The 25,008-nt window shown below is 40.0% G+C and overlaps 1 protein-coding gene across 2 annotated transcripts; it reads right to left on the bottom strand.

The window, feature by feature from the left end:
• Positions 1-967: 967 nt before the first annotated feature.
• Positions 968-24,627, bottom strand: HSPH1 (heat shock protein family H (Hsp110) member 1). Of its 2 annotated transcripts, XM_027677785.1 has the most exons (18): positions 24,428-24,627; positions 23,547-23,604; positions 17,483-17,623; positions 15,636-15,758; positions 14,289-14,388; positions 13,411-13,544; positions 12,660-12,904; positions 11,524-11,752; positions 10,521-10,627; positions 8,997-9,130; positions 6,804-7,009; positions 5,883-6,014; positions 5,004-5,141; positions 4,477-4,602; positions 3,841-3,948; positions 3,614-3,733; positions 2,291-2,452; positions 968-1,829 (listed from the first exon to the last, which is right to left on the bottom strand). In XM_027677785.1, the coding sequence occupies exons 1-18, from the start codon at positions 24,532-24,534 to the stop codon at positions 1,629-1,631; spliced, it is 2,571 nt and encodes an 856-aa protein (XP_027533586.1). In that variant the 5' UTR covers positions 24,535-24,627; the 3' UTR covers positions 968-1,628. The 2 variants fall into 2 exon arrangements, with proteins under 2 accessions (XP_027533586.1, XP_027533587.1); XM_027677786.1 differs by lacking the exon at positions 5,883-6,014 and having other exon boundaries at positions 24,428-24,600.
• Positions 24,628-25,008: the final 381 nt, after the last annotated feature.

Genomic DNA, 25,008 nt, shown 5'->3' with positions numbered 1-25,008 from the left:
GTACCTTCTATAGAGGCAATTAAATACATGGCAATCCATCAGGGTCAGAAAAGCTGCTTTTTGTAGATTCAGAACTAGTTGTTCTGATAGAATTCTACTTCAAATGTCTCTACAAAATTCTCCTCTGATTCAGCTAAGCTTCCTGCTATGGCATCCTACCAATTTTGCAATGTAAGTCCATATCTTTTATGGTGCTAGAACCATAATTTTCATTTCAGCAATATTCTAAGCAAGAAGTAGTCTGTTAATAAAACTTAACCCTTGATGATACCACTCTACTGGTACCAACACAGAAGTACTTTTCCACACTTAAAACAGAGTTTTGAAGTTTGGTCTGACTTTCTATCTCTTAGCTCTAGGAAAAGGAAAGGGAACAATCAAAATATTCCCATTGTTGCCAACTCCATGCAGTTGTCTAATGGATCAGCAGAAGTGAAGAACAGGCAGCTCAAAGCAGTCAGTAACAGGGATCTGCATTTTGATAATCCAGCTGCAGATAAACTGCATTTTGATAATCCAGTCAATGCAGAAAATTGGGCACTACTGTGGGAAGCTGCACAGACTGTAGCATTGCTCCTGCCCCTGGCTGTGAGAAAACCTAGGGTGATGCTAGAAGTACCAACTAGAAGTAAAACACTTGCCTTGAGTAGGATTAGCTGGCCCTAGAAAGCACCAGTCCCTCTCACCTGTTCTTCCTCTTCAATAGTTTCAGTGGCACGAGTTGCTCTTATCTCCTTCTGGTTTTGTTGTTCCAGACAAAATACTGCTGTAGCAGTAATAGATTCTTTCAGGTATGTACAGCCCTTGGGGCAAAGACTCTTGGCACACAACTGTTCTGTGCAAAGTGTGAGAGTTTTAAGCCTTTTTATGACTTGTGCACAGGAACACAAAGAAATGGCCTGTCAAACCATGACAAAGGCAACACAGCAGAAGTACTGAAAACAGTTAAAAACAAGAGGCCAGGAGATACCAGTAAAACGAACTTTATTTCAAAGCTCATTAAAAAGCTTCACAATAACACTAACAGAATTAGCGCTTCCTTCATTTTATGTACCCCACATGAAAAATGTATTGTTCAGCAAGAGATGAAACATAAGCGTTTCTGCATGCTACTAACACATTTCACCATCTTATTACCTGATACATACTTTAGACTGCAACAATCAAAAACCTTAGGACAGAAGGATTTCTTCTGGAAAGTCCTTATAAACGGGACAGACAGTGGCTTTTTCTGACATACCCAATTAGATGTCCAGACAAAAGAAAACTACCTTGGCATCTACAAATGCCTACAAGTGTTTTGATTACAACCTTTTGAAGGAGCAGTACATTTCAGAATAAGGGCTTCTTTTCATCTTTAGTGATGCAAATGATTAAATACTGCACAGAAGCTTAGTATGAACTCACAATTCCACAGGAATCTGGAAGTTACCAAGGCAATTTTCCTTTTAGGATAGTCATGACCAACACTATTACTATTCTTCCTCCTGTAATACAACATATCCCAGAGAAGTCTTAAGAAAAAAATATAAATAGTTTCCAAAACAATGCATTCCCACCCCCATCACATATGAGAGCCAAAACATCTTCTGTCATGGGATGAAATAACTTGCTGCAAGTGCAGTGGTTTAGTCCAGGTCCATGTTAATGGTGTTTTGATCACTTGGATGACATTCGCCATTTTGCTGAGGCATTTCCGAATTTTTGTCGTCTTCACCCATGTCTTCAGTTTTATAATCACTCCGTTCATTTAATGGGTTTTCTTCCTTAGGAGAGTCAACTTTTGGTTTTGGTTGTGTCACAACAGGCTCACAGACATTGTTTAACTCCTAAAAGAAATGGAAAAGTGGTCAGAATATATACTAAGGAGCCACCAGCTTCACTAGTGTGAATAGTCCTGTACCCAAAAGACTGTATCAAACTTGCTTCTATATTTGTTTCCCCTGAGTCCAAACTGACAAATACTTATTGTACCCTGAAATAAATTAACTGATGTTCCGTGGGCAAAGTTCAACTTCATATTTTGGATTTCACATGAGTTTTTTAAAGTCTGGTTTTGACTACCAGTAAAACACTGAAAAACATGATTTTTTAAGGTGACTGAAAAACATAAAATATCAGTTAACTCCACAGCATTGTATACAGTATACTGGAGCTCCTCTGCTTTCTGCTGAATCTCCTTACCTCTATACTTTCTACCTATTAAGAACACTAGAGCAGTAAGATGAAACTGGGGGAGACAAAGGGGATTTAGCACCAACCTCTAATGATAGTTTATTACAGTACTTACCTGTAGTTTTGCCTTAATTTCACTTGAATGCACAGCTGGATCCTGATCTAAGCTCTTCTTAGCCTGTGCACTCACAGCATTATTCATCCACTCTACCACTTCACTAACACATTTCTCTACTTTCATCATTTCCATTTCATCAATATGGATGTATTTCTCATCCTGCCCAAATACAGACATTTTATATTAGTTAATAATATCATCAAGTTATGTCAACAAGGCTATCTCTTATTTACAACTTATAAATCTTTACTGATGGTCAAAATAAATAGATGTTAGCCACAAGCAAGATCTGTTACAGCAAGGGACAACAAGAAATACAGCACATTAATATAAGGCTTCCTTTGCCCAATAAACAAGAATTGCAGTTCACAGGGGGCATAGAAGCTTCACAAACAGGTCATGCAATAGAATTTAACGTTCTTAGAAAGGCTGGTAACAAAAAACATCCCCTCCTCTCCTAGAGGTTCCAACTGGGCCCAAGGTACTTTAGACAGTGTGATTCTGATGTAAGCAGAAAGGATCGAAGTTTTCAACTTCAGCATTCCCTACAATGCCACAGCTACACAATTAATTGATATCAGAAGGACCTACCAAGCAACACAACCTATGAATCCATATTTAGAATTCTTAAATAAAACAGAGTTTTAAATATACTCTTTTCAATTATGCTACTTATTTAAGGACTGTGCAACACTACTATTTCACCTAATGACAACTTCATAATCTGTAGCTATGAGGACATAATTGTTTGCAACTGAGAGTTGCATTGAGACACAACTCTCAATGAGTGTTGTGAGCTGCCCTATTCAAATTTTTCAAGTAGAAACCCAAGGAGCAAATTTTCAGGCAGGAATGCTTATCAAGAAAGTAATTTACAAGTACCATTGAGAAGAAAACAATAAACAAAAAAACAACCCCCAAACATCCACATATTATGAAACTGGATCTTTTATTTTATCCACTAGTAGCTTTTACACTAATGCTTGTCCCCATACAATAATTCTCATTCCTAAGAGAACTGGAAATGTGTTTCTAAGAAGAGTCAGATTAGCTTTTAAAAGGTCAAGAATCTGACCATAAGTCTAACCCTCACTCTTTATAAAATGTCCTCTTTAGCCTTAAAACTTCCAGAAGTATCAAGCAAGTGAAAATGACACTGTGTGAGATTTTGTGAGTACTGGGAAACAATTGTGATGTTAAATTTGTGACCTATATAAAATAGGTTGCAGCTCATCTGAGAGTGAATTTGAAGCCTTTCCAGCCAATGAGCCTCACTGAAACACTGTGGTAAAAAAAAAAAAGTACCCCAAGGCCACTTACTTTATTCCTGAATTCCCCAGCTATTGTAGCATAATACCGGAGCCTGTGTCCCAGTTCTTCTAATAGCTTTGGTCGTTCCTCTGCTTCTTGATAGCGCATTTCAATTGGAGTACCTAATTTCTAGAAAAAGCAGTTCCTGGGTGATTATGTGATTCATTAATATTCCTTAATGTTGTTTTGTGCAGTATTTTGGAAATTTTGCGTTTTGGGCATATTAACAGACCTACCTTTAAATCCTCTAATTTTTCTATGTACACTTGCTTTGCTTCATCCTCACCTTCTTCATACAGCCAGCCTTCTGTCTCTGTTAGGAGTGCAGAGAATCCCTGCAGATCCTATGTGTCAATATAATTCAACACAAACATCAAAATAGGCACCAATCAACTATGTTTGTCTTGCAGTAGCTGGACACTGATAAATATACACATTAATTCTTAGCCTATGATATAAAAATTACATTTCTACTGCATCTTTTGCCTAATTGGGTCACTTAAACCACACCAGCTTCTGAACTGAGAAACACAATCTACAACACAGGTATCATTTATAGTTTTTTGTCCTTCATTGGGCCAATGCTTGGGGTGTGGCTCTAATTCATGGTTTTGGTTACGCATCCAGCAACACAGCTTCCCCCTCTAGTCACCAACGTTATTTGAAAACATTACTCCATTTGTGGTAAAATTTATTTTCAGGGTTATGTATTTGCTAAGCCTAAACCTGATTCTGGATCAGTCGCTGCCATCATTCAAACAAGTTCTGGTTTTGCAGCTATTTATAGGGTGGCTTTGAGTATGCTTGACCAAGGTATACAAAACATATTTGGTATTAGTATTTTAAGGGAAGTTCCTGAAACCATAACCTACCTTTTCACAAACAAACTTTTCATATGGTCCAGACAGCTTGTCCCTGAACTCATATACATATTCCTCCACTGCGTTCTTTGCATCATTTCTTTCTTTCTCCAGTTTATCTTGCATAATCATTTTTCCCTGTATGACCACAAAAATATTTTAATTAAAAAATACCAGTGTTCAAACAGCATTCCATAAAGCACAGCTCTTGTAAAAATCTCCCAGAGGCCTTAGCTCACCTAACTGCTGGAATTCTCATTGCTATGCAGTAGACTCATCTGAAGAAATTTTAACAGCAGTTCATACCTATCTGTGACCTCATTCATGGATCACTGCTCTGATACTAATTGTTATAAACACACTTCAATCTTTCTGACAAACATTTGTAAGTGGTGTGTAACAAGTCAGACTATATTAGCTCACTGTAAACCAAGTTCACACTCCAGGGTTACAGTAAAAGAACAGAGGTTGCCTGGAAAAGCAGACAAATGATTCATAACTGCACACAAGAAAGCAGTCCAAACCACACTCTAACTCACCTCTGTTTCAATATACATATTGAGGAGATCTTTTCCTAACTGCCAAACCAAGTTAGCTTCAATGGGCAGTTCCACATTCTTCACTTTTATCTTGGGTTTTTTAGCTTCTGGGGGCTGATCACTTTTCTTCTCATTTGTCTGAGTTGGAAAGAAGAAAAATAAGATAATTTTCCTGACTTCCTTCTAATGAAGTAGCACTATGATGACAGAAACTTTCAGAGGAAGAACACACAAAGGTTTTTCTGTGTTCTTTCAAAATCTTCAAAATATACTTATGAGGTCCTTTCCTTTCGGGAATTCCAGCTCCTATGCTAGTCTCCTTACAGACAGTAAGTACTGAGCTAAAGGAAGGATGTTTCTCAGATGTTTGATATCATGTGTTCACAGGTTTTTCAGAAGTGTCTATCTGTAGCTTAGCACTTTGATGATGCCGACATTGGCTAAGATTTTAATCCAAAACATTTTTCATCTTGTACAGATGAAAAACCACAAACCATTAGCAATAACACGCAGACACGTTTTTCACATAGATTATTTCCTTTTAGGTGTATGAATCCCTGATTCCAACTTTTCTCAGTAGGCCTAATAAGCTTGGCCTCTAACAGCTGTTAAACAAATGGAAATTCTGCAACCCAAATAAAGTAGCTGTACAACACTGCGGGAAGACAGGGAAGTGGTAGAGAGATATTTCTTGCAAGAATCCTTTTGCAAACACTGTACAAAAATTATCACAAGATACAGACATTACTTTTCACAGTAATAAAGACACGAAAAAGGTTCTGAGCACCAAGTTCCTTAGTTTTTCCTGGAACATGTTACCATTTTAAAAGCCACCATTATAGAGCATAACATTTTCAACAGAGTTAAAGGGTCACTCACTTTCTTGACATCTGGGATTTTGTTTTCTTCAGAGGGAGGTTCTGATGAAGGGGGAGACTGTGACGTTTGTTGACCATCAGTTTGTACCTGGGACTGTGTTCCAGCCTCACTGTTCTCTTGCTGGATATTTTTCTGAAATGAAAGCCCAGGCACAAAGGATGTAGAAGGCATGTGCACTTGCATTTAACTATAGGGCACTTCTCTTCTGATGCACGTACTGTCCAAAGTGCCCTACAAAGCATTCTGTGCACACGTAGAAACACACATGCTTCAACTAATGGAGATACAGACTAGGTGCAAGTTCAGAAGGACTTTATGAAAATGCTACCAGTGCCAAGCTTGCAGCATGGTACTTGTGTGCGTGTGTACACGTGCTACCACTTCCTCTTACAAAAAGTGGCTTTTAATTTGAATCATAGCTTTTAAGTTTTTTCCCCCTCAGGAAACTTAAAACATCAAGTAAACTACAGCAATGTGCATTATTCCCCAGCGTTCCCCTCTCCTTCAATGCTGTAGAAAACAATCCAGCTTTCCCTTCCACAGAAAGTTTCAAAACACTTTACTAATATGAAGGATTACATACAAATCCTTTTAACACAAAGAGCACAGATGATTAACAATCCAAATCAAGTTTTCCTGTTTGGAACAGTTGGATAACTATGGCAGTTGTAAGTAATCCCACCCTTAAGCAACCCACCTGTTGCTATTTGGCACTTTGCCCAAAAACTGATTTTGAAATCCACACACTTTCAAGATAGCATACATTGTCTCCTGTTCTTATAAAGACATTTCCTGACAGCTATGCACATCTTAAAACTAATCTTCTTTCACTTCCTTAGTAGTATTTTTCTTATAGAGTATGTAACAGCAAAACACACTTGGCTCAGTAAGGACATTCACACACAAGAAAAGTCAACTTACATCACTTAAGTTGTCAATAGGCCTCTGGTCCTGAGACTCCACTTCAGTCTCAACACTGACATCTTCATACTCTTCACTTTTAACTGGTTCTACCATAGATGCAGTGGACACACTGAAAATGCCGTGAGTATTGACACGGACTTTTACTTTGACTTTAGACTTCTCTCCATCTTTCTGGGCTGCCACATTCTGGATAACATACCTACCTAAAACCAAAAGAATCAATACTCACACAGTGGAATTAAATAGGTAATACTCCAGAGTCAGGAAAATATCTTCCTTTTTCACAGACAACACATTTTCTAAATATTTGATGAAGCCTCTGTGCTAATCTCATGGTCCCCAAACTGAAATAAATACTACCAGGAAAAAAAACCAAAACACAAAAACCCCACCAAAAACCAAACCCGACCAAAACCAATGTACGCTGCTTTTCAGCCAACTCCAAAAAGGGAGTATGATTATTTTCATGAGCTAGTATAAGTTCTCCTGACACTACTAATTCAGAATAAATATAAAATTGGTTCTGTGTTACTAGTGGGCTGAAAGAAAACTACACAAGGACTTAGTTTAACACCAATGTTAAGCAGTATTTTTTTAACACAAGTTACTGCCCAACACAGAAACAGTATTTCTAGAAGCACTCTTTTAAGCTGCTAACATCCACGCAAGTCTACCACAACCTTTTAACCCAAGGCAGAATCTAATTGTTCTGTAACTACTCTAATACTTCAAACAAGTGTTGTCAAACTAGAAGACAGACAAGTAGTTTAACACTAAATAAAGAATCAGACACCCTTGACATTAACAGCAGACAGTTTTCTGCCAACTATATGGTTATACACATATTGCCAAAAGAGTGACCTAGAGACTACAATGCTTGTTTAGCTGCAAAGTACAAGTTCCCTGATTTCATCACAGGCCAGATATACACAGGTTTGAACACACCATTCCTTCAGCAACAGACCTAAACAACAGCATACAAGCTTTTACCTGCTTATTTTACAGGCTAGGGAATACAATTCTCAGTCTTGTAAATCCAATAATATTGGAGATGTGTGACCTGTCCTCCCTTTTGGTAGTCTCATCGGAACTATTAACTCACCCATTAGTACTACTAGTAATTCTGTTCTGAGTAAAGAATTAATCAGCAAGTGAGCTGAAACCAGTGCGATCCTCAGTTCCAATCTTATGAGTTCACAGAACAGCAGTTAAACAGCTTTTTGCTTGTTAAAGCCATATAAATTGAACACTCACAAATCCCACCATCAGTCTTAATGGTAAGAGTTAACACAAAAGGAAGTCTGCTGTTTCTGTAACTTCAAAATATTGTCATAGAAGCATAGAACAGCCTCAGTTGGAAGGGACCATGAAAGATCATCTAGTTCCAACCTCCTCTGCCATGGGCAGGGACATCTTCCACTAAACCAGGTTGTTCAGGGCACCAATCCAACCATGTCTTTAACATCTAGAGAGATGAGGCATCCACAACTTCTCTGGGAAATCTGTTCCAGTGCTTCATCACCCTCATAGTGAAGAATTTTTTCCTAACACCTGATCTAAACCTGCCCTCTTGCAGGGGATAGTTGTCCTGTCACTACTTACTCTTGCAAAAAGTCTCTCTCCCTTGTGTTGGTTTACAAAACATATGGTAAGCAAACATACAACATTTAATTGTACGTTTGGAACTCGAGCAATTATTTAATTGGCCTGTCTTTACCATCACAATCTTTTTCTAACCACATTGTAAACTCTTTGTAAGTGTCAACACTGTCAAGTGTTGCAATTTGTCAAAGAGTATGAAAGAGCTGCTTAGAAATGTTACATAGACAAATCAATACTGTAGTTTTGCAGTTGCTGCTATTTTAGACTGCCTTGACAAAAAATTATTCAGCATTATGTCAAGCTGAGAAGGTATAGGAAAAACCAATAACTAGTTATTGAAGACATGCTTTTTTTATATGCAGATTTTTTGTGATTAGTCCTAGCTTGCTTTAGTGATAAGCAAAAAAGAAGATTAAAAAAGTTTTAAAAATTATCTTTTGCAGTGATAACCCCATTCTAGTCCTAGGCATTCATTTATTGTTTTTCATCATTTCTTTGTCATAAAACCATACTGTAACACACCACAGTTAAAGAACTAATTTAAGATCAAACAATGAGAGATAACACCATTTCCAGGACGATACTTACCAATTTTTGACTCAGGATATGGTACTCCATTAGGATCAGAATAAAAAGCTTCTAATTCAAATGGACCTTTCCTATAGAACGTAAGAACCTTAGAGAAAGGTGCTGCATGATTTCTGCTGAAGACCTCGTGAACTCTGTAATTAAGGGACAAGTATCATTTTTAGCAGAGTATTTAAGCTGAAAGGCTTTAACATAGGGTCAGAACTCTTCAGAGGAAGATCACCATGTTTTGACATGTATGGCCTTCAGAACAATTTCAATAGAAATACTTCATTACTGTACTACAAAGGAAAAAGACTACTGTTCTCAGCTGTGATGGGAAATTGTCCTATTTCACTAACTTTCCACCTCAGAGGCAAATAAGTTTAGATGTAGGTAACAATACAGTGATAGATTATCAGTAGATCTCCAAAACTGGTTTCCTGCTAAGACATTATTTTGAGCTTGGAAAAGCATAATTTTAATTGTAATTTGCACCCTTCCTCAGTCTCAAAGAGCTAATTATAGCCCTGTTAATTCCTTATTCACTTACTTTCCATGGCTCAGTAGAGAACCCTGACACCAGATTATTATTCATTCCTTGATATGACAGAAAGACAAGCAGCATTACTTCACTTTGTTTCTCTAAGGTCTGTCCACTATTATGCCAGTCTAATTTCCAACTAAGTTTTGTCTCCTAACTGCAGAAGATCTCATCTAGTAACCTAAATGTGAGAAAGTGAGAGCTTTACCTAGAATGTGAACCCACAGGCTGCTCTCAGAAGTATGTGACAAAACAATTGGGTTCTGCATCTCCACAAAAAACAGACATAAAAAGAAAAGGCTGAATTACAAGGAGCATGAGTAAAGTAAGAACAGGTCCCTCTAGAACTACAAGCTTTCCAAAAATTGAACTTGGAGCTCTTTACATCCTAGACAGCAACTGCATTTGCCACAGGCATGGCACAGTTAATAGCAGAGAAATCAGTAAGACACTGCAACTGCAAGAAATTTCTCTTACAGAAGTTATATTCTTGCTAGGAGTTAAATTCTTGCTTCAATCAGATAAATAGCATCCACATAAGCTCACAATATTTACAGTGCATAACATTATTACTAAACCAAGAAACTCAGACAGGTGTTGGGAACACCTTACATAAAAATAGAAAGCCAGGGAAAAAAGTGGGATCACGATCCAGACATTTTTCTGGTTAATTTCGTATTCTAAAACCTGACAACCAGATAAGGGCAATGCAAGACAACATATTAATTGGTACCCCATTTACTCACAGTTTTTTTTTAAAATCTTTATATTTTAACATATGAGGAACTATAGTTAAAATTTCCACTAAGATGGAAATAAAATAAATAAATAAATTAATTAATAAAATGTCTATACAATCTCTACTGTCAACCATCTCTGGTACGTAGTCTATGGGTTTTCTGCATCAGAATGTCAAGATCCTAATTTAAATGCAAGCAAGGACATTATCCTTGAGTTATAAAGGTCAAAAGCTTCACAGAACTGTAGTCTGAGCTACCCACCCTTCAGTGTCCTCTGCTTCAGTGTTCCACAACAGAGATATTGGAAAAGGCGTAGCATCTGTCACAGAGAATTCTCTCACTTTAAAAGCTGGAGAAAGAATGGCACACTAAAAAAAAAAAGAAATGAAGTTAGTTAACTGTTCTACTCCAGTAGCCAAGACAAGCAAGAGAACTATGTTGACTTTGCTAAAGCAAAACTATGCAAACTGCTTGATTTCAATGCAGTATGATAAGAGACAGCAATCTCCTACGAAAGTGTGTTTATACTGTGTTAGCAGGCCCTTTGGCCTCATTCTTACTGTAGCTTGTAAACAAAGGCAACAGTCTAAGCAAATGCCAGGACTGTAAAGAATGGAAATGCTGCATTGCTTAGGCCTAAAAGAAGTGGTGTTTATCTTAAGGATCCTTCTCCCTTCCCTGAACACAACTGATTGCTAGTAATGGAATGCAGTTAGAGAGATGGAGTAAGGAAACAAAAAAAAGAGTGAAATAAGACGATAGGTTATAGGAGAAAAGAAAGAACACGAGTGGTTTGCTTGTAAAATGTAGTTCACAAGTTGGAAATTGTAAAAATGGGAGGGAGACAGAATAAAAGTCTGTTTCACACTGATGGAAAGTTGGATATTAGAAAATTCCAACTTGCAGTAGTTTGGGATCTCCATAGATACTTCTCATACCTTGTTGATTAAAAATATCTTTCAGCTTGACATCAACTTAATTTTTTGTATTAAAGATCCCTAGATCCTGTTCTTTTGAAGAGCAGAGTGGACTGCTTACAGAATACACCCAGCATCAGGACTTTCAATACAGTACTGCACAAGAGGAATAGTCTGGACTTTTTAAATGGCACAGTCCCATAAAAAGACCTAGCAAACATGTATGTTCCCTTGCATAATTTAAAATGGACCACTTCCACCATTTTTCATAACTGCTTGGTTAATTCTTTACAGAAGCAATCTCAAGAAATATAACTTAAGTTCATCAAGTGTTGCCAGTACTATACCTGCAGAGCACAGCCCCTAGCTATGGCTTCATCTGCATTTAGTGTTGTACTGACATCCTTGCCAAAGAATTTAGCAATCCTCTCTTTGACAGCAGGAATGCGGGTTGCTCCTCCCACAATCTCCACAGCAGTTACATCTTCCACTTTCAGTTGTGCTTGTTCCATTAATGAAACCAGAGGCACCTCTATCCTTTGCAGCAGGTCAGCACACAATTCTTCAAATTGTGACCTAAGGAAAAAACTATAGAATTAACTAAAGAATGCTTGTCCCACCACTACATTTCCTGGTATTCTTGTTTCCAAACTGATGCAGACTAAGTTTGTTGACCACACCGTGAAGATATTTAAAGCTGAACCCCTGCGAGGAGGCTGAAGTGGCAACTGTAGACAAGGTGGTATACAGATAGCTGCTTACAGATTTTCCTAAGCCACTATCAATGTAGTTATTTAAGATAAAGGTATCATTTAGGCAGCTGCTATATATTTGCCTTTTAGCAGAGATTACAGATAAGAAATCAGAAAACACTGATATTTCCTTTACAACAAAACCATTGCCTAAATACTGGTGGGAACTAAAAAGAACAAACCTCACCACTCTAGGCAGTAGTTGCAGAACTAATAAATGAAGTCATGCCTTGTGAGCATGTGCAAGAGACAGACAGATGCAGATTTCATTTACACTCAGACCATAATCAAGTCATTCCTCATAAGCACTGTTTCTGTCCTCTATTCCTCAAACCAATATCCACAGTACAGTTAGAACAGAAAAAAGGAACAAAGCTGCAATTATTGCTATCTTAAGATCAGCATGGGATTTCGGTTACCTAAAATATGCAGAAGGCCTAAAAATGCAGCCAACTGCCCCAGTCTGCACGCACCAATCCATGGTTTTAAAAACATGTTATTCTACAAAAAGAATCCAAGCTTCTTATGCATGCATTATTGCACTGAAACCTTAATCAGGTAGCTGAACATTCCATTTCACAGCCTTAGCTATTGTAGCATTATGAAAATACCACAGGTATTCAGCACTTACGCTTAATTTTAGCACAGTAAATTTCTTTCTAACATGGAAAGAAACACTTGTTTAAAAAACATGGCCACCAAAGCAAATGCCCGTCTTGTACAGAACTCACCTGTTCATTTTTCCAGAGACATCAGTATCATTCATGAAACACTCAATATTTAGGGGAATGTCTGTGCTATTTGAACTCATCAGTTTCTTCAGTTTCTCACACTCCTGATACAGACGAAGAAGAGCTCGAACTTTGGATTTTGGATCTAGTTTGTACTTTGATTTTATTTCTGCACAGAAGTAATCTACTAGCTTTCCATCAAAGTTCCTCCCGCCTAGGAAAGGGTCAAATGCTGTGCCAAGTACCTGGTTTGAAAGAACATAATTATTTAGTCTTACACTCAGTAAAATCAAAAGGAATAGCAATCTTCCAATATAAGTAAGCCTTTGCTTCAAAAAACTGTTGGGGACAGGTCAGCCTATCTTCCAAGGCACAGGCTTTAAGTACTTCATTCAACCACATCAGCCAAAAATTGCTCTTCACTTTTACAGTGGGAGTAAGACTAAGTAACTAGGTGACAATCCTAATTATTCAAAATTTTAATCCATACACACATTCATTTAGATAAAACAAACTAAATGATAGCAGTTGTATTATGTATCTTACATTTGTGTACTGCAAGGAATTTACAACTTGAATTTACAATTTGAAACCACCCTAATGAAATGAAGGACACTGATGCAAACCTTCATCTTTTGACTTGTTGACACTTTCCATGCACTTATTTCAGAATTTAAAGAACAAGACAGATTTGCAGGCTATTTAATTCTAATATCACATAAACCCTTTTATTTTCATTTAATCTTACTACCTTCAGTTTGCTCTTGTTGAATGCACAGGCTGATACTTGAAATGCAGAATGTCCCATATCAACAAACACAACTATCCGTGGCTTCTCCTCAAGAGCTGGAAGGTCTTGTTTATAAATTCCATAATTTAGAGCCACTGCAAAAGAAGTGTCAGATATTATCCATGCAATCTCTAGTGAGTTTCCAATCACATCCCTGTGAACATTAAGCTATAGGATCAAAAGCATCAAGACAAATCCAGACATACACCTATGCAAGGTTTTACCTTCATGGAAGCTTTATTCCATTAAGTTGCAGGATCTGAGAAGCAGAACATTCTCCCTCAGTCATGTATATGCTCTCTAAGTGTTTGGGGGGTTTTTTTGGTTTTTCTTTTTTTTTTCTTTTCTTAGTAATCAAAAGCATATAACATTTTAACAAAATCCAAACCAAGTTTTGTATTTACAATCAGTATCTCCCAGGCAGGAAGGTTTTGTCTGAGTTGTATAAGTGGTCAGCAGAGCTGCATGTGCGTGTCTTAAAACCACAATTATACTGAAAAAAGCCTTGGAAGTCATAAGGTGTTAATGCTTAATTAAGGAACTTCCTTTCAGAGTGCCTAAATCCTGCAGCTGTGGATCTGGGCAGTAAACTAAATGAACAAGTACTCCAGGCATGTGCAGTGACACCTAAATAAGTGCTCAGGGAGAAAACTATCACTGAAGCTTGATCTTGTCTACCCTTTCACACAGAAGACATTAACCTAAGAAAAGAGCAAAAAGTTTTTCAAATGTTTTTGTCTCATGTTTAAATTTTCAAGTCAGCCCTTTTTCTTGGAGTAACCAAATGCACTCTCTATCCCACCTGTCATTTACAGAAACTGCTCATTTACCCTACTTACCTGCTGTCATGTCATTCATTAATCTAAGACAATTTAAGCCAACAATCTGAGCTGCATCTAGAAGGGACCTTCTTTCAGCATCTGTGAAAAATGATGGAACCTGAAAAGAGCAGGTGAGAATAGGAATTTATTTCCAGAAAATGAGACATTACAATGCTTATTTGAAAACGTTAATTTTAAAATTGTATCTATTCCTTCTCTTTGAGGAAGACACTTGCTCACTGCAAGTCTCTAAAATGCAACTACCATACTGAATTGAGACTTCAACTATTCTATTCAATCAAAGATGGAATTAAACAAGCATCAGTGAGCACACACTAGAAAGAAACAAGTGAGGTATTCGTATACAAATGCTAAGAACCTTAAGTACTGGGCCAATATGTGAAATTGGGTATTATGGAGACAGACACGGAATACCTTAATCAGAATTAGCAGCTGTACCCCTGTCCAAAAAAGCAAAGAGGAAGGTAAAAAAATATACAGCAATATTACAGGTGTGAGAGATGAAAAAAAATAAGGCATAACGAGTACAGAGAATCTATTTTGGTTAAAATTACTTTAAGCAGGAAGTGGTAAGAAATTCTGAAGGAATATGTGGTTGAAAATTTTTTACGTTTCTCTAGCATTGGCATTGGACAGCAACTTCCGATGTGCCCAGGGACACATGAAAAACTAACTTTCCAGGTATTGACCAGATTGACGGAGAATAAACACTTCTAATAACAAGAGATCTAAATATCCCTAGATGCAACACAAGACAGACTTGTTCCAAGAGTCATTGAGAACAGAGCCAGGTGTCATTTCATATTCAGGGTTTTGCAATGTTATTGATCTGAGGCCATTTTCTTAGCAGTCATAAAATAAAAAAAAAAAAAAAAACAAACAAAACCCAAAACTTGCTGAAAGGATGAACATAAACAGGACAGAAACTAAGGTTTCCAGCTGCCAGAAGGCAAACTTTGGTTAACAAATTGTTTATCAAAGTTGTTATCAAATTATTTTGAATTTAAGGAAAAAACACAAGCATAAGTATTTACTTTAATGAGTGATTAGGATGCTTAGTCATGGAAACAAGCTGTAGTAAAAGGGTATATACCTGGATCCCAGAAACATTCTGGGTCCAAATGTTCAGACATTTCCAAGAGAATGAGTTCACAAAGTGAGTCAGAGTCTGGAATATGGAAGCAGCTCTGGGATTTCTTTAAGTCAAAAGCTCTAAAGCTAGTTAGGATTAATCTCTTTGTAAGTGCTTAGCAGAGTTCTTTTTCACTCTACACAAATAGAAACAAAATGCCTTCAATAGCCAAAGTTAAAAGACATAATGTTCTGTGCACTACAATTACTTACAGAAATAACACAGTCTGTTACTGGCTTTTTCAGGTTACTCTCTGCAGTCTCCTTTAATTTAGTCAATAGCATAGCTGAAATCTGTTCCACACTGAAGATGTGCTCCTCATCCATGTACATGACCTGGATAGAATAGGTAAAATAATTCCATTATTTCAACTGAAGGAAAAATTACTTCATGTTCTTTGATACACTGCTGGCTAATACTCTGTCAATCATGACACACTTATTTCATTAAAGAACTTCACAGTTGAGTGTTTACAGAAGAAATAATTCCATTCTCAAATTCTTAAAAGATCACAAATTGTATCAACTCTATAGATGAAGGAAATGGCTAGGAAATGGTCAAAAGTAACACAAGTTTAAAATGTGAGTGACGCTAGCCATGGTCACACACTATTAAGTCAAAATCTAAAAATAGCCAACTATTTTCAAACTACTGCCAAATGCAAAAAAAAAATGCCCAGAACTGCTTGCTGGCTATTTTCCCTTGGCATTTTTATCCTTCTGCTCGAATACATGAAGAGTCTCTGCAAGGAAGAACTGTGCAACACGGTTCACCTATGCACATAAAACAATTAATAGCTCAAGATGAAGCTCAGCAAAAAGTTTATTTATTGCTCTCTTACTAAAAAAATTATTGAATCACCATTTTTCTGCGCAGTAGAATACATGGCAGTGATGAAGTGAAGGAGCATGTTACAACTGATTCTTGAAAGCAGTGCTTGCCTTTTATTCACCTCAGTACAATTTGGGGAAAAATTAAGGATTTTGGTTTTAATAGAAAAATTGTTCTCTAAATATCCTCCCATGTTTAAACTGAATGTTACTGAATCAATTATTACAACTTTTTAACCAGTTAAATAGAAAAAAGCACTAATTTGTTCTCCAAACAACCTGAGAAAAATAGAATACCAAATAGCAGTGTTCTCCCAATACTAGGCTTTCTCATAGAGTAAAAGACTCCTACACCCACTAATTAAAGGAAACCATTAATTTGATTTTGAATTTATCTGTTAGCCTCACAAGTCACAAACAGCAGAAGAAAAAGCATCTACTCTTTCGTAAAGCCTGGCTACTATTCTAGTCAGAATTCTTTCTAATGTATAATCTCTTCTGTGATCTATTAATTACCTAGGACTGATCTATGTTGAAGTTTTGAGGCACCAGTTCAAGCTAGGGTCTTCATTAATGAAGCAACATCCTCTGTTATGCCAGCAGGGCTTCATTAGCAATAATTTTATATACTTCTGCAAATGGATGCAATGTTATTAACTGCACCTATTCACGAATAGCTGACATTGTATCAGCAAACTCCTTGAAACGTAAGCAATAGCCCAATCTGCAATGTGGTCCAAACTGGTTTTCAACCCTTGTTTGCAAGTAACTTACTCCAGGCAGTCCACTAAAGATACGCGTCACTCATTTACAGCAACTATTCTAAAGAAAAGTTCTGACTACCTTATGAGGAATTTGTAACCACATAATTAGACTGCTGCAACATATTTCACACAAGAGTGACAGAAGGTTAATACTTTGAAGTAATACCATATGACTTTGTAATAATCTTAGCAGTTTTTCTGCCAGTATGTTTGAGTTGGATGTGTAATTTACCAACAGAGAAGCTTGCATTTCAGCAATTACTCGTAAATGAGCCTTAATTTGATAGTTAACATCCACTATTTAAAGATGAAGGTGTCTATTCATACAAGAGTTCTTCTTTAACAGAAAGACTAAAAAAAAACCGCTAGGGTAATTAAAAGAAACCGATATTTTCATGACTAGGTGCTGAAATAAAAGATTTCAGATTTAGCTGTAACACCCAGAAAGATACACTGCAAATTTACCTTTACTCCAACTCCACCGTTCTTCATGGGAACCAAATCATAGCTCAACTTTTCTTTTTCCTTCTGAACAAAAGGATCATTAAATGCACGGCCATGGAATCTCTTGAAGTTAGATACAGTGTTGTGGGCATGAGTAATTTGCTGTAAAGAAATATAGGGTATTTAGAAATCCACTCTTAATCAGCCTGCAATGTTCAGTGCTGTTCCATATGCCCCCAAGCATAGGTCAAGTTTTCAGACAACCACCTGCTCCCTTGTCACAGCTGTTTCTTTTAAAACCAGTAATTACTACCTGATACTTTTTATCAGCTTATTACTACAGAGGACTATATGAGTTAGACAAAGACTAGCAGACCATTATTTATTAAGGATTATAAAAGTATCTCTGAAGCTTTGATGCAACTGAGTGAGCAATGACATGATCTATAGTCCCTAATACTTTAGTCAACTAATTTAGAATCAGAGAATTATTTATGCTGGAAAAGGCCTTTCAAATTGTTGAGTCCAACCATTTACCTAATACAGCCAAGCCCGCCAATGTCCCAAAATACCACATCCACACACCTTTTAAATACCTCCAGGGATGGTGACTCTACCACTTTTCTGGACAGCCTGTTCAAATACTTGACAACCCTTTCGGTGAAAAATTTTTTCCTAATATCCAACCTAAACCTCTCCCAGTGCAATTTGAGCCCATTTGCTCCTGTCCTATTGCTAGTCACTTGAGAGAAGAGGCTGGCCTCCACCTGGTTACAACCTCCTTTCAGGTAGTTGCAGAGAGCAGTAAGGTCTCCCCTGACCCTCCTTTTGTCCAGGCTAAACAACGCCAGCTCCCCAGGCTATTCCTCATCAGGCTTGTGCTCCAGACCCTTCACCAGCTCTCTTGCCCTTCTTTGGACACACTGCAGAACTTCAATGTCCTTCCTGAATTGAGAGGCCCAGAACTCAATGCAGGACTTGAGGTGCGGCCTCTCCAGCGCCCAGGAGGATGATCACTGCCCTGGTCCTGCTTGCCATGCTATTTCTGACACAGGCCAGGATGTCATTGGCCTTCTTGACTACCTGGGCACACTGCTGGCTCATGTTCAGCTGCTGTCAATCAGCACCCCCCGGTGCTTTTCCACCAGGCAGCTTTCCAGCCATTCTTCTCCCAGTCTGTAGTGATGCATGGGGTTGTTGTGACTCAAGTGTGACCCAAGTGCAGGACCCAGCACTTGGCCTTATTAGACCTTATACAACTGGTCTCAGCCCTTCCATCCAGTCTGTCCAGGTCCCTCTGCAGAGCCATCCTAACCTCAAGCACATCAACACTCGCACCCCATTTGGCCTCACCTCCAAACTGACTGAGGGTACACACCATTAGTGACCAGCCACTAGCTGGATTTAACTCCATTCACCACCACTCTCTGGGCCTGGCTGTCCAGACAGTTTTTTTTACCCCACTAAGAGTACACTCCAGCTGTGCCAGTCATCCCATCATGTTTCCATGATGGTAACTGTGTCATAGTTTTACTGCTGCACAACAGTATCCCACTCCTCCTCTTTGTTGCTCCTGCTGCAGGCATTGATGTAGATGCACTTCAGATGGGCTATTGATCCAGCCACTTTTGGGGGTGAAGAAGATCCAATTCCTACATGACCATTCTCAGGAGCTTCTGTGGTTTCCAACACATCAATAACCCTTGTGTCATTGCTGCCACATGGATCTCCACCCCCTACCTCCACTGAGACAGCAGACTGAAGGACCTCACTAGCACGCTGTCCCTCAAACACCAATGTGGTGCCCCCAGGCCTATCTCTAGCAAACCTGGTTTCATCCCTTTCCCCTTTCAAATCTAATTTAAAGCTCTCTAAAAGACCCTTGCTAACTCCTGGGCAAAGATCCTTTTCCCCATCTGAGACAGGTGTACCCCATATGTTGTCAGCAGCCCTGCTGTCATGTAAACTGACCCATGATCAAAAACCCCAAACTCTGCCATTGACACCAGGCTCAGAGTCAGGTATTGGTCTGCTGGCTCTTCCTGTCTCTTCCCACATTTCCTGAAACTGGAAGGATAGAGGAGAACACATCACTACTTGTGCTCCTGATCCCTTAACCTGCTGTCCCAAGGCCCTGAAGTCTCTCCTGATTGCCCCTGGACTTCTGGATGCAAGATCATCACTTTCAACCTGAAAAAACAATAATGGATAATAATGAGGGCCATACCAGGGTAGGAACTTGGACCCCAAGGAGGCAGCAGACTTCTCTAAGAAGTGGTTCCAGCTGGCATATTGGGCCTTCTGTTCCCTTCAGAAGGGAGTCTCCTATGCCAACAACCTCTTTTTTTCTTTAGGGAAGCAGTTTTGACATAGACTGGCTTAACCTGGGTGACAGCTCCATGCAGGATGAACCACCATGCTCGTTATTGTTCAGTTCCACTTGCAGAGCCTCACACCCAAGTGCAGGGCACTTGGCGAGGTGGGGCATTCACAGAGGTGTGTCCGCTGTGCTGGCCAGGAACTTGTCATCATTGCCTCCATCCCTTTAAGTCACTGTGTCCAGTCTCTATCATGTGTCCTGTCTGCCTCCAAGGCCTGTCCCAGGGAAGGCAGGGTACAATTCCAGTATTTCATCTCTCTCTTTTGCACTCCAATACTTCTTAACCTACTTACTTCCTCCCAGAGTTCTATCACTAAGTGGAAGAGTTCCTCTACCTGGACACACTCCCACAGCTGTGCTTACAGCTGCTACCTGGTACTGGCACAAGAGCAGGGCTCACCCTGCAGGTGGCACCTAGGTGGCAGCATGTTCCCGCCTAAGCTGTCTGGGCAGCTGTGTCAGTCGTGCTGGGTGTGGAGCTTAGTGAGGCCATGGCTTTTTGCCAGGTGGATACCGTTGCTCCCTGGTCGAGCTGGCACTGCTTCAGCACCCTTCTGTGCAAACTGCTGTGCCACACCCTGGTCACAACTGCTCCCTAAGGGCTTATTTTATATTTGGGAGCAACTGCTGTTGTTGCTCCTGGCCCCACTTAGGTACCATCAGCCACTGCCGCTCAAGCCGCAGGCTCCCGTCAGCTCTTGGCTCCCTGTGATGTTCCCCCACTCCAGGAAACTCCCCGCTGTGTGCAGCACTGGAGCACTCTGCTGCTGATCATGCCAGCAACCAGAGCCACTACCTTGGCAACAGAGTGACAGAATTTAGATGAAATCCGAATGATTCAAGACAGAAACCAGCTTCACAAGTAGTTGCAATGTTTGTAAAATGGCACTCCAACCCCAGCCACCTCACCTCCACTTTAAACCTCATTACATTAAGGCAAACAACTGCTTCTGTAGTTATGAAGTGTCAAGCTTAAGTGTCCCCATGCATTTCAATACTTACTTTTTTCCTCCTCTTGCACTACCTTTAAATCACATCATTTCCTTGTCCATGTTCATCTAGCAGCAACCCAAATTCTTGCACCAGAACAATGAAGTGCATAGATAACACCAAAAAACTTAAAACTTTCTTTAGGTAACAACATCAGCTTGAAGTATATGCTAAGCTATAATGCAAGCTCCCCACAGACGCAAATGACCTAAAGAAGCATTCATTATCAGGAATGCAAAGCACAATAGAAACTGGACAACTAGACCACTCCAAAAGAGATACTGCAAGTATCTCAGCGTAAAATTAATCCTATTCTATTGGAGAGAAATTATAAGAGTATATTGTTCTCTGCAGGACAGATTTAGGTAGGCACAGACTATATAATAACAACTCAAATGCTGATCATACCAAGGAAGATTTCTAGCATTCACTACCCTCAAAGGAAAGCATCAGTTCCTTGTTGCATGTAAAATTTTCCATCATGAAACAGAAGAATTTGAACTACATCTTATATTAGAAAACTATGCAACTAGGACAGTTCTCCTACAGAAAAGCTCCCTGAAAAAAAGTAGGCTGCACTCCTACTAACAAACAGTAACTTTCAGACAGCTGTGTGGAAAAATGTCACACTTGAATTCCCTACTGAGAATCATCCTTGGTTTATTCTAATCACCAAACAGTCCTCAGCAATTAATAGTAAGAGTACGAGTTAGGACAGGCCAAAAATCAAGCCAGGAACTATTCCAGTCCTTTAATGCATTTGAGTATTTAGGTTCCTGTATCTAAGATTGTTGCCCAGCATGGTTTCATTTATTTGTATATCCACAACTTCAGAGTACTCAAATGCTATGTAATTCACAGCTGTATAGCTGTAGAAACAAGAATTATTACCATGTAGTGGACAGAGAACCACAAACACTCTGGTAGCTTTTATAGCCTAATTTAGAATTAACCTGGGAGCCTTTTCTAAGAGAACAATCTTAAAATATTTTTAGAGTAATTGTATGCCATTAGGTCTGTAGCATGTTTTAATATCTTCTTGCTTAGTCACAATTAAGAAAGATGAGAATTATGGTCTGTTAACTAACATACTGTTATCATCTCTGATGCTACCAGACTTACCTAAAGGTAAGAGAAGTTCTCTGAAAATTTGTTCCAGCAGCAGATTCTCAAATATTAAAGAGAGCACCTCTGAGCTCTCTCACATATAATCACATTGTAGAAGAAACTCAAGGTTTTTTTCTTTTTTTTTTGGTGGGATTTTTTGTTGGTTTGCTTTGTTTTGATTGCCTTTTTTTTTTAATCTAGGAAACTCATTCAAATGAAAAGCATCATTGTACTCCTTGATTTAAGTAGGAACTACACCCTAGGACACCAAAAATGCGTCCCTCCGTTGTCCATGTCAAGAAACTTCTATATTTACAAAAGAAACACAATTTACATCTCAGGTCATCAGCCAAACTAGACCACTTACAGCAAGACAAATAATTGATCCATTATCTTTTATCATCTTCAGGCAAAAATGTTTACCTTCAACTGCTAATTGGACAACCAAGCATGAAAAAGTCAATATAGTAACATCATACAGGCTAGTTTGAAAGTATCTTAAGTCACAAGTGTTCATCACTGCAAATACACACTTGTAAGTGCATTCTGAGAGATGGAATCTACTTCACTTTCAGCTTGCTTCATGCTTTCCACAGCATTTACTGGAATAATCTAACAATACTGAAACATGCTTGAGAGTACATAGGTTCAGATCACTTGCCATTTTGAGTAACAACTCATTTTTGCACACTGATGAATCATACTAGTTTCTGACTTATAACAGTGGAAGCAGTCAACTAAACAAAAGCAATGTTAAAACAAAACTTAATGAAAAAACAAACACAGACATTTACTTTATTACTGCAAATGTTAAGCCATAACTGAGAGCGTACATGTGTTTGTAAAGATGTAAACTATTTGTATTACCTCAGCTGTTCAAAATTAAGAGGGGAGATATTACAGTGGAAAAAAGCCTCGTTTAGTGCTCTCTCCATGGAAACCCACTGCAGTCCTATTACTATAAGAGATATGCACAGGCCAGTGGAGGCTGCATGCTTGATCTCCACCGGCAGCAGTTACGTAACAACATAAAATACCTAAGGATTATTTAACCATTACATTACATTATTCTGAGACTTGTTGGAATCAAGCTCTCCTTCTAAATTGAAAATATGACTTTAATGAAGAATACATTCAACCTTTCAGAGCACCTCAATCAAAAAAAACCCCCAACAAACAACCCCCCAAAATGACTTCAAAACAAGAGGCATTTACTGTACAGTGAATCTAAAGGTAAAAAACTACCTAAGTAGCTTTAAGAATCTGAGCCAAACCTCTCCCCTTACAACTAGTTTTAAGAAACTATATACAACATTTAAAATGTTATCCTTCACGCACAAGGAAAGCCTACATACAGCTGTTAGAAAAAGAAACCCAATGACCTTAAGCTGTCAGAAAAGCAACATGTTCAACGGGAAAATATTACATTAATGAAAGAGAGAGCAGTAACATTCTAGCAAAAACATCCTACATTTCTCTGAAGAAAGCATGGCATCGTAGTGCAGCATTTCTAAAATAAAAGGCTTGACAAGGAAAATGAAGTTGTTTGGTTTTAACTATAGCCAGCCAACTCTCTTTACATTGGTACTTCGATAGGAAATGACCTACCTGGTTTTTAGCCGCAACACCAATAGCTCTGTTTTTAGATCCAAACGAAACCACCGATCTGGAAAGAACAACAGGCTTAATTAGCCTCAGTACTGACAACAAACATGACTGAGACCTGTCACAGATACATCTCCTACCACTTCAAATAAAACACCAAAGTCTTTCTGCTGAAGTGCCATTCTTCCAGCTTGCCGTAAAAAACTACAGCAAGACTTTTATCCATCTTAAAGCCTTGGCTTGAATCCAGGACTTCTCACAATCGCTTATCAAAACGCTAAAACGGGAAGATCACAATTCAGAGCTCACATCCATGCTACACCCTACCCATCTGTGCACGGCTCCTTTTCACTTTGCAGCTAACTCCCGCTTTCGGCTTTCTATACCCGACCTCTGACAAAAGGAGAGCTGCTCTGGAGCAGGTGGCAGAGTCCATCCGACCGCAGCGTGCGAGAATGTTCCCCCCATGTCCCACTTAACCAAGGCTGCCACAACGGGGACTCGCCGTCGGCGTTCCCACCCCGCCGCAGCGCGCCCCGAGCAGCCTCCACACTGCCCTCCATCTCTGGGTCAGTGCCCAAGGGACCCGCTCCAGCCCCGGCTGCGGGGCGGGGGCGCACAGGGGCACATAGCGGGTCGGGTCGGGACACAGGGGTACAAGAGGGTCGCCGCCCGGCCCCGCCGCCCTGCACTTACCCCCGGGAGCCCCCGGGGGCCCGTGCGGAGGCGGCGAGCGCGGGGAACGCGCCGGCCCCACAGAGCGGGCAACTCCCCCCCCCCGCCGGGAAACTTCCAGCACCTTCCTCCGCCGCGGGCGCTCCGCCGGGCACGGACCGGCGCCCGCCCGGCACCGCCGCCCCCCCACCCCCGCGCCCCTCACTCACGGCGTGCAGCGGTCGCTGAACTCGTTGGCTACGGTCTCGATGCCGCCGGCCCGCGCCACGGCGATGTAGCAGCTCTGGAAGCCCAGGTCAAAGCCCACCACGGCCATGGCCCCAGCGCCAGGGGGAAGCCCCCGCTGTACCCGGCTGGCTCCCGGCACTCCTGCGGCCGCCGGCCCCGGCAGCGTGCGCGGGCGGGAGGGGAGGGAACACAGCAGCGCCGCCGCCGCTTTAAATATGACAATGAGGCGAAGTTTCCAGAAACTGCGGCAGCCACTCACCGGCTCCACGTGCGGCTTCCGCTTCCGCCCTCGGCCGCCTTCTCGAACAATTCCCGCCAATCGGCGGCGCCGGCCACGGTGACGCGACCGTTCCCATGGCGACCGCGGACGCCGCCAGCCCCGCGGGGGCGGGGCCAGGCGGGAAGGGGCGGGGCCGGGCGGGGCCGGGCGGGGGCGGTGGGGGAAGAAAGACTGGATGTGTGGGAGTAGGGGAGATAAGCGGGTATCGGTGGCGGGGCCTATGCTTTAGTACACCGGGAAGTCTCTCTCTAGAGCCGACTGTCACACTGTTATTGGTATCTC

The sequence above is a fragment of the Neopelma chrysocephalum genome, unplaced genomic scaffold (assembly GCF_003984885.1).
Source record: "Neopelma chrysocephalum unplaced genomic scaffold, ASM398488v2 Primary Assembly neopelma1_43, whole genome shotgun sequence".
NCBI lineage: Eukaryota > Metazoa > Chordata > Aves > Passeriformes > Pipridae > Neopelma > Neopelma chrysocephalum.
Note: the sequence above shows the minus strand (reverse complement) of the source record. Positions and strands in the feature narration are given on the sequence as shown.

Bases quoted from the DNA above. Each gene is read 5' to 3' on its own strand.
- HSPH1 (XM_027677785.1), bottom strand. From the start codon at position 24,534: ATGGCCGTGGTGGGCTTTGACCTGGGCTTCCAGAGCTGCTACATCGCC. The intron at 11,753-12,659 runs GTGAGTTCTGTA...TTTTTTCCTTAG, and splicing joins GTCTCTGGAAAAATGAACAG to GTCACAATTTGAAGAATTGT. The intron at 4,603-5,003 runs GTGAGTTAGAGT...GTGGTCATACAG, and splicing joins ATATGTATATTGAAACAGAG to GGAAAAATGATTATGCAAGA.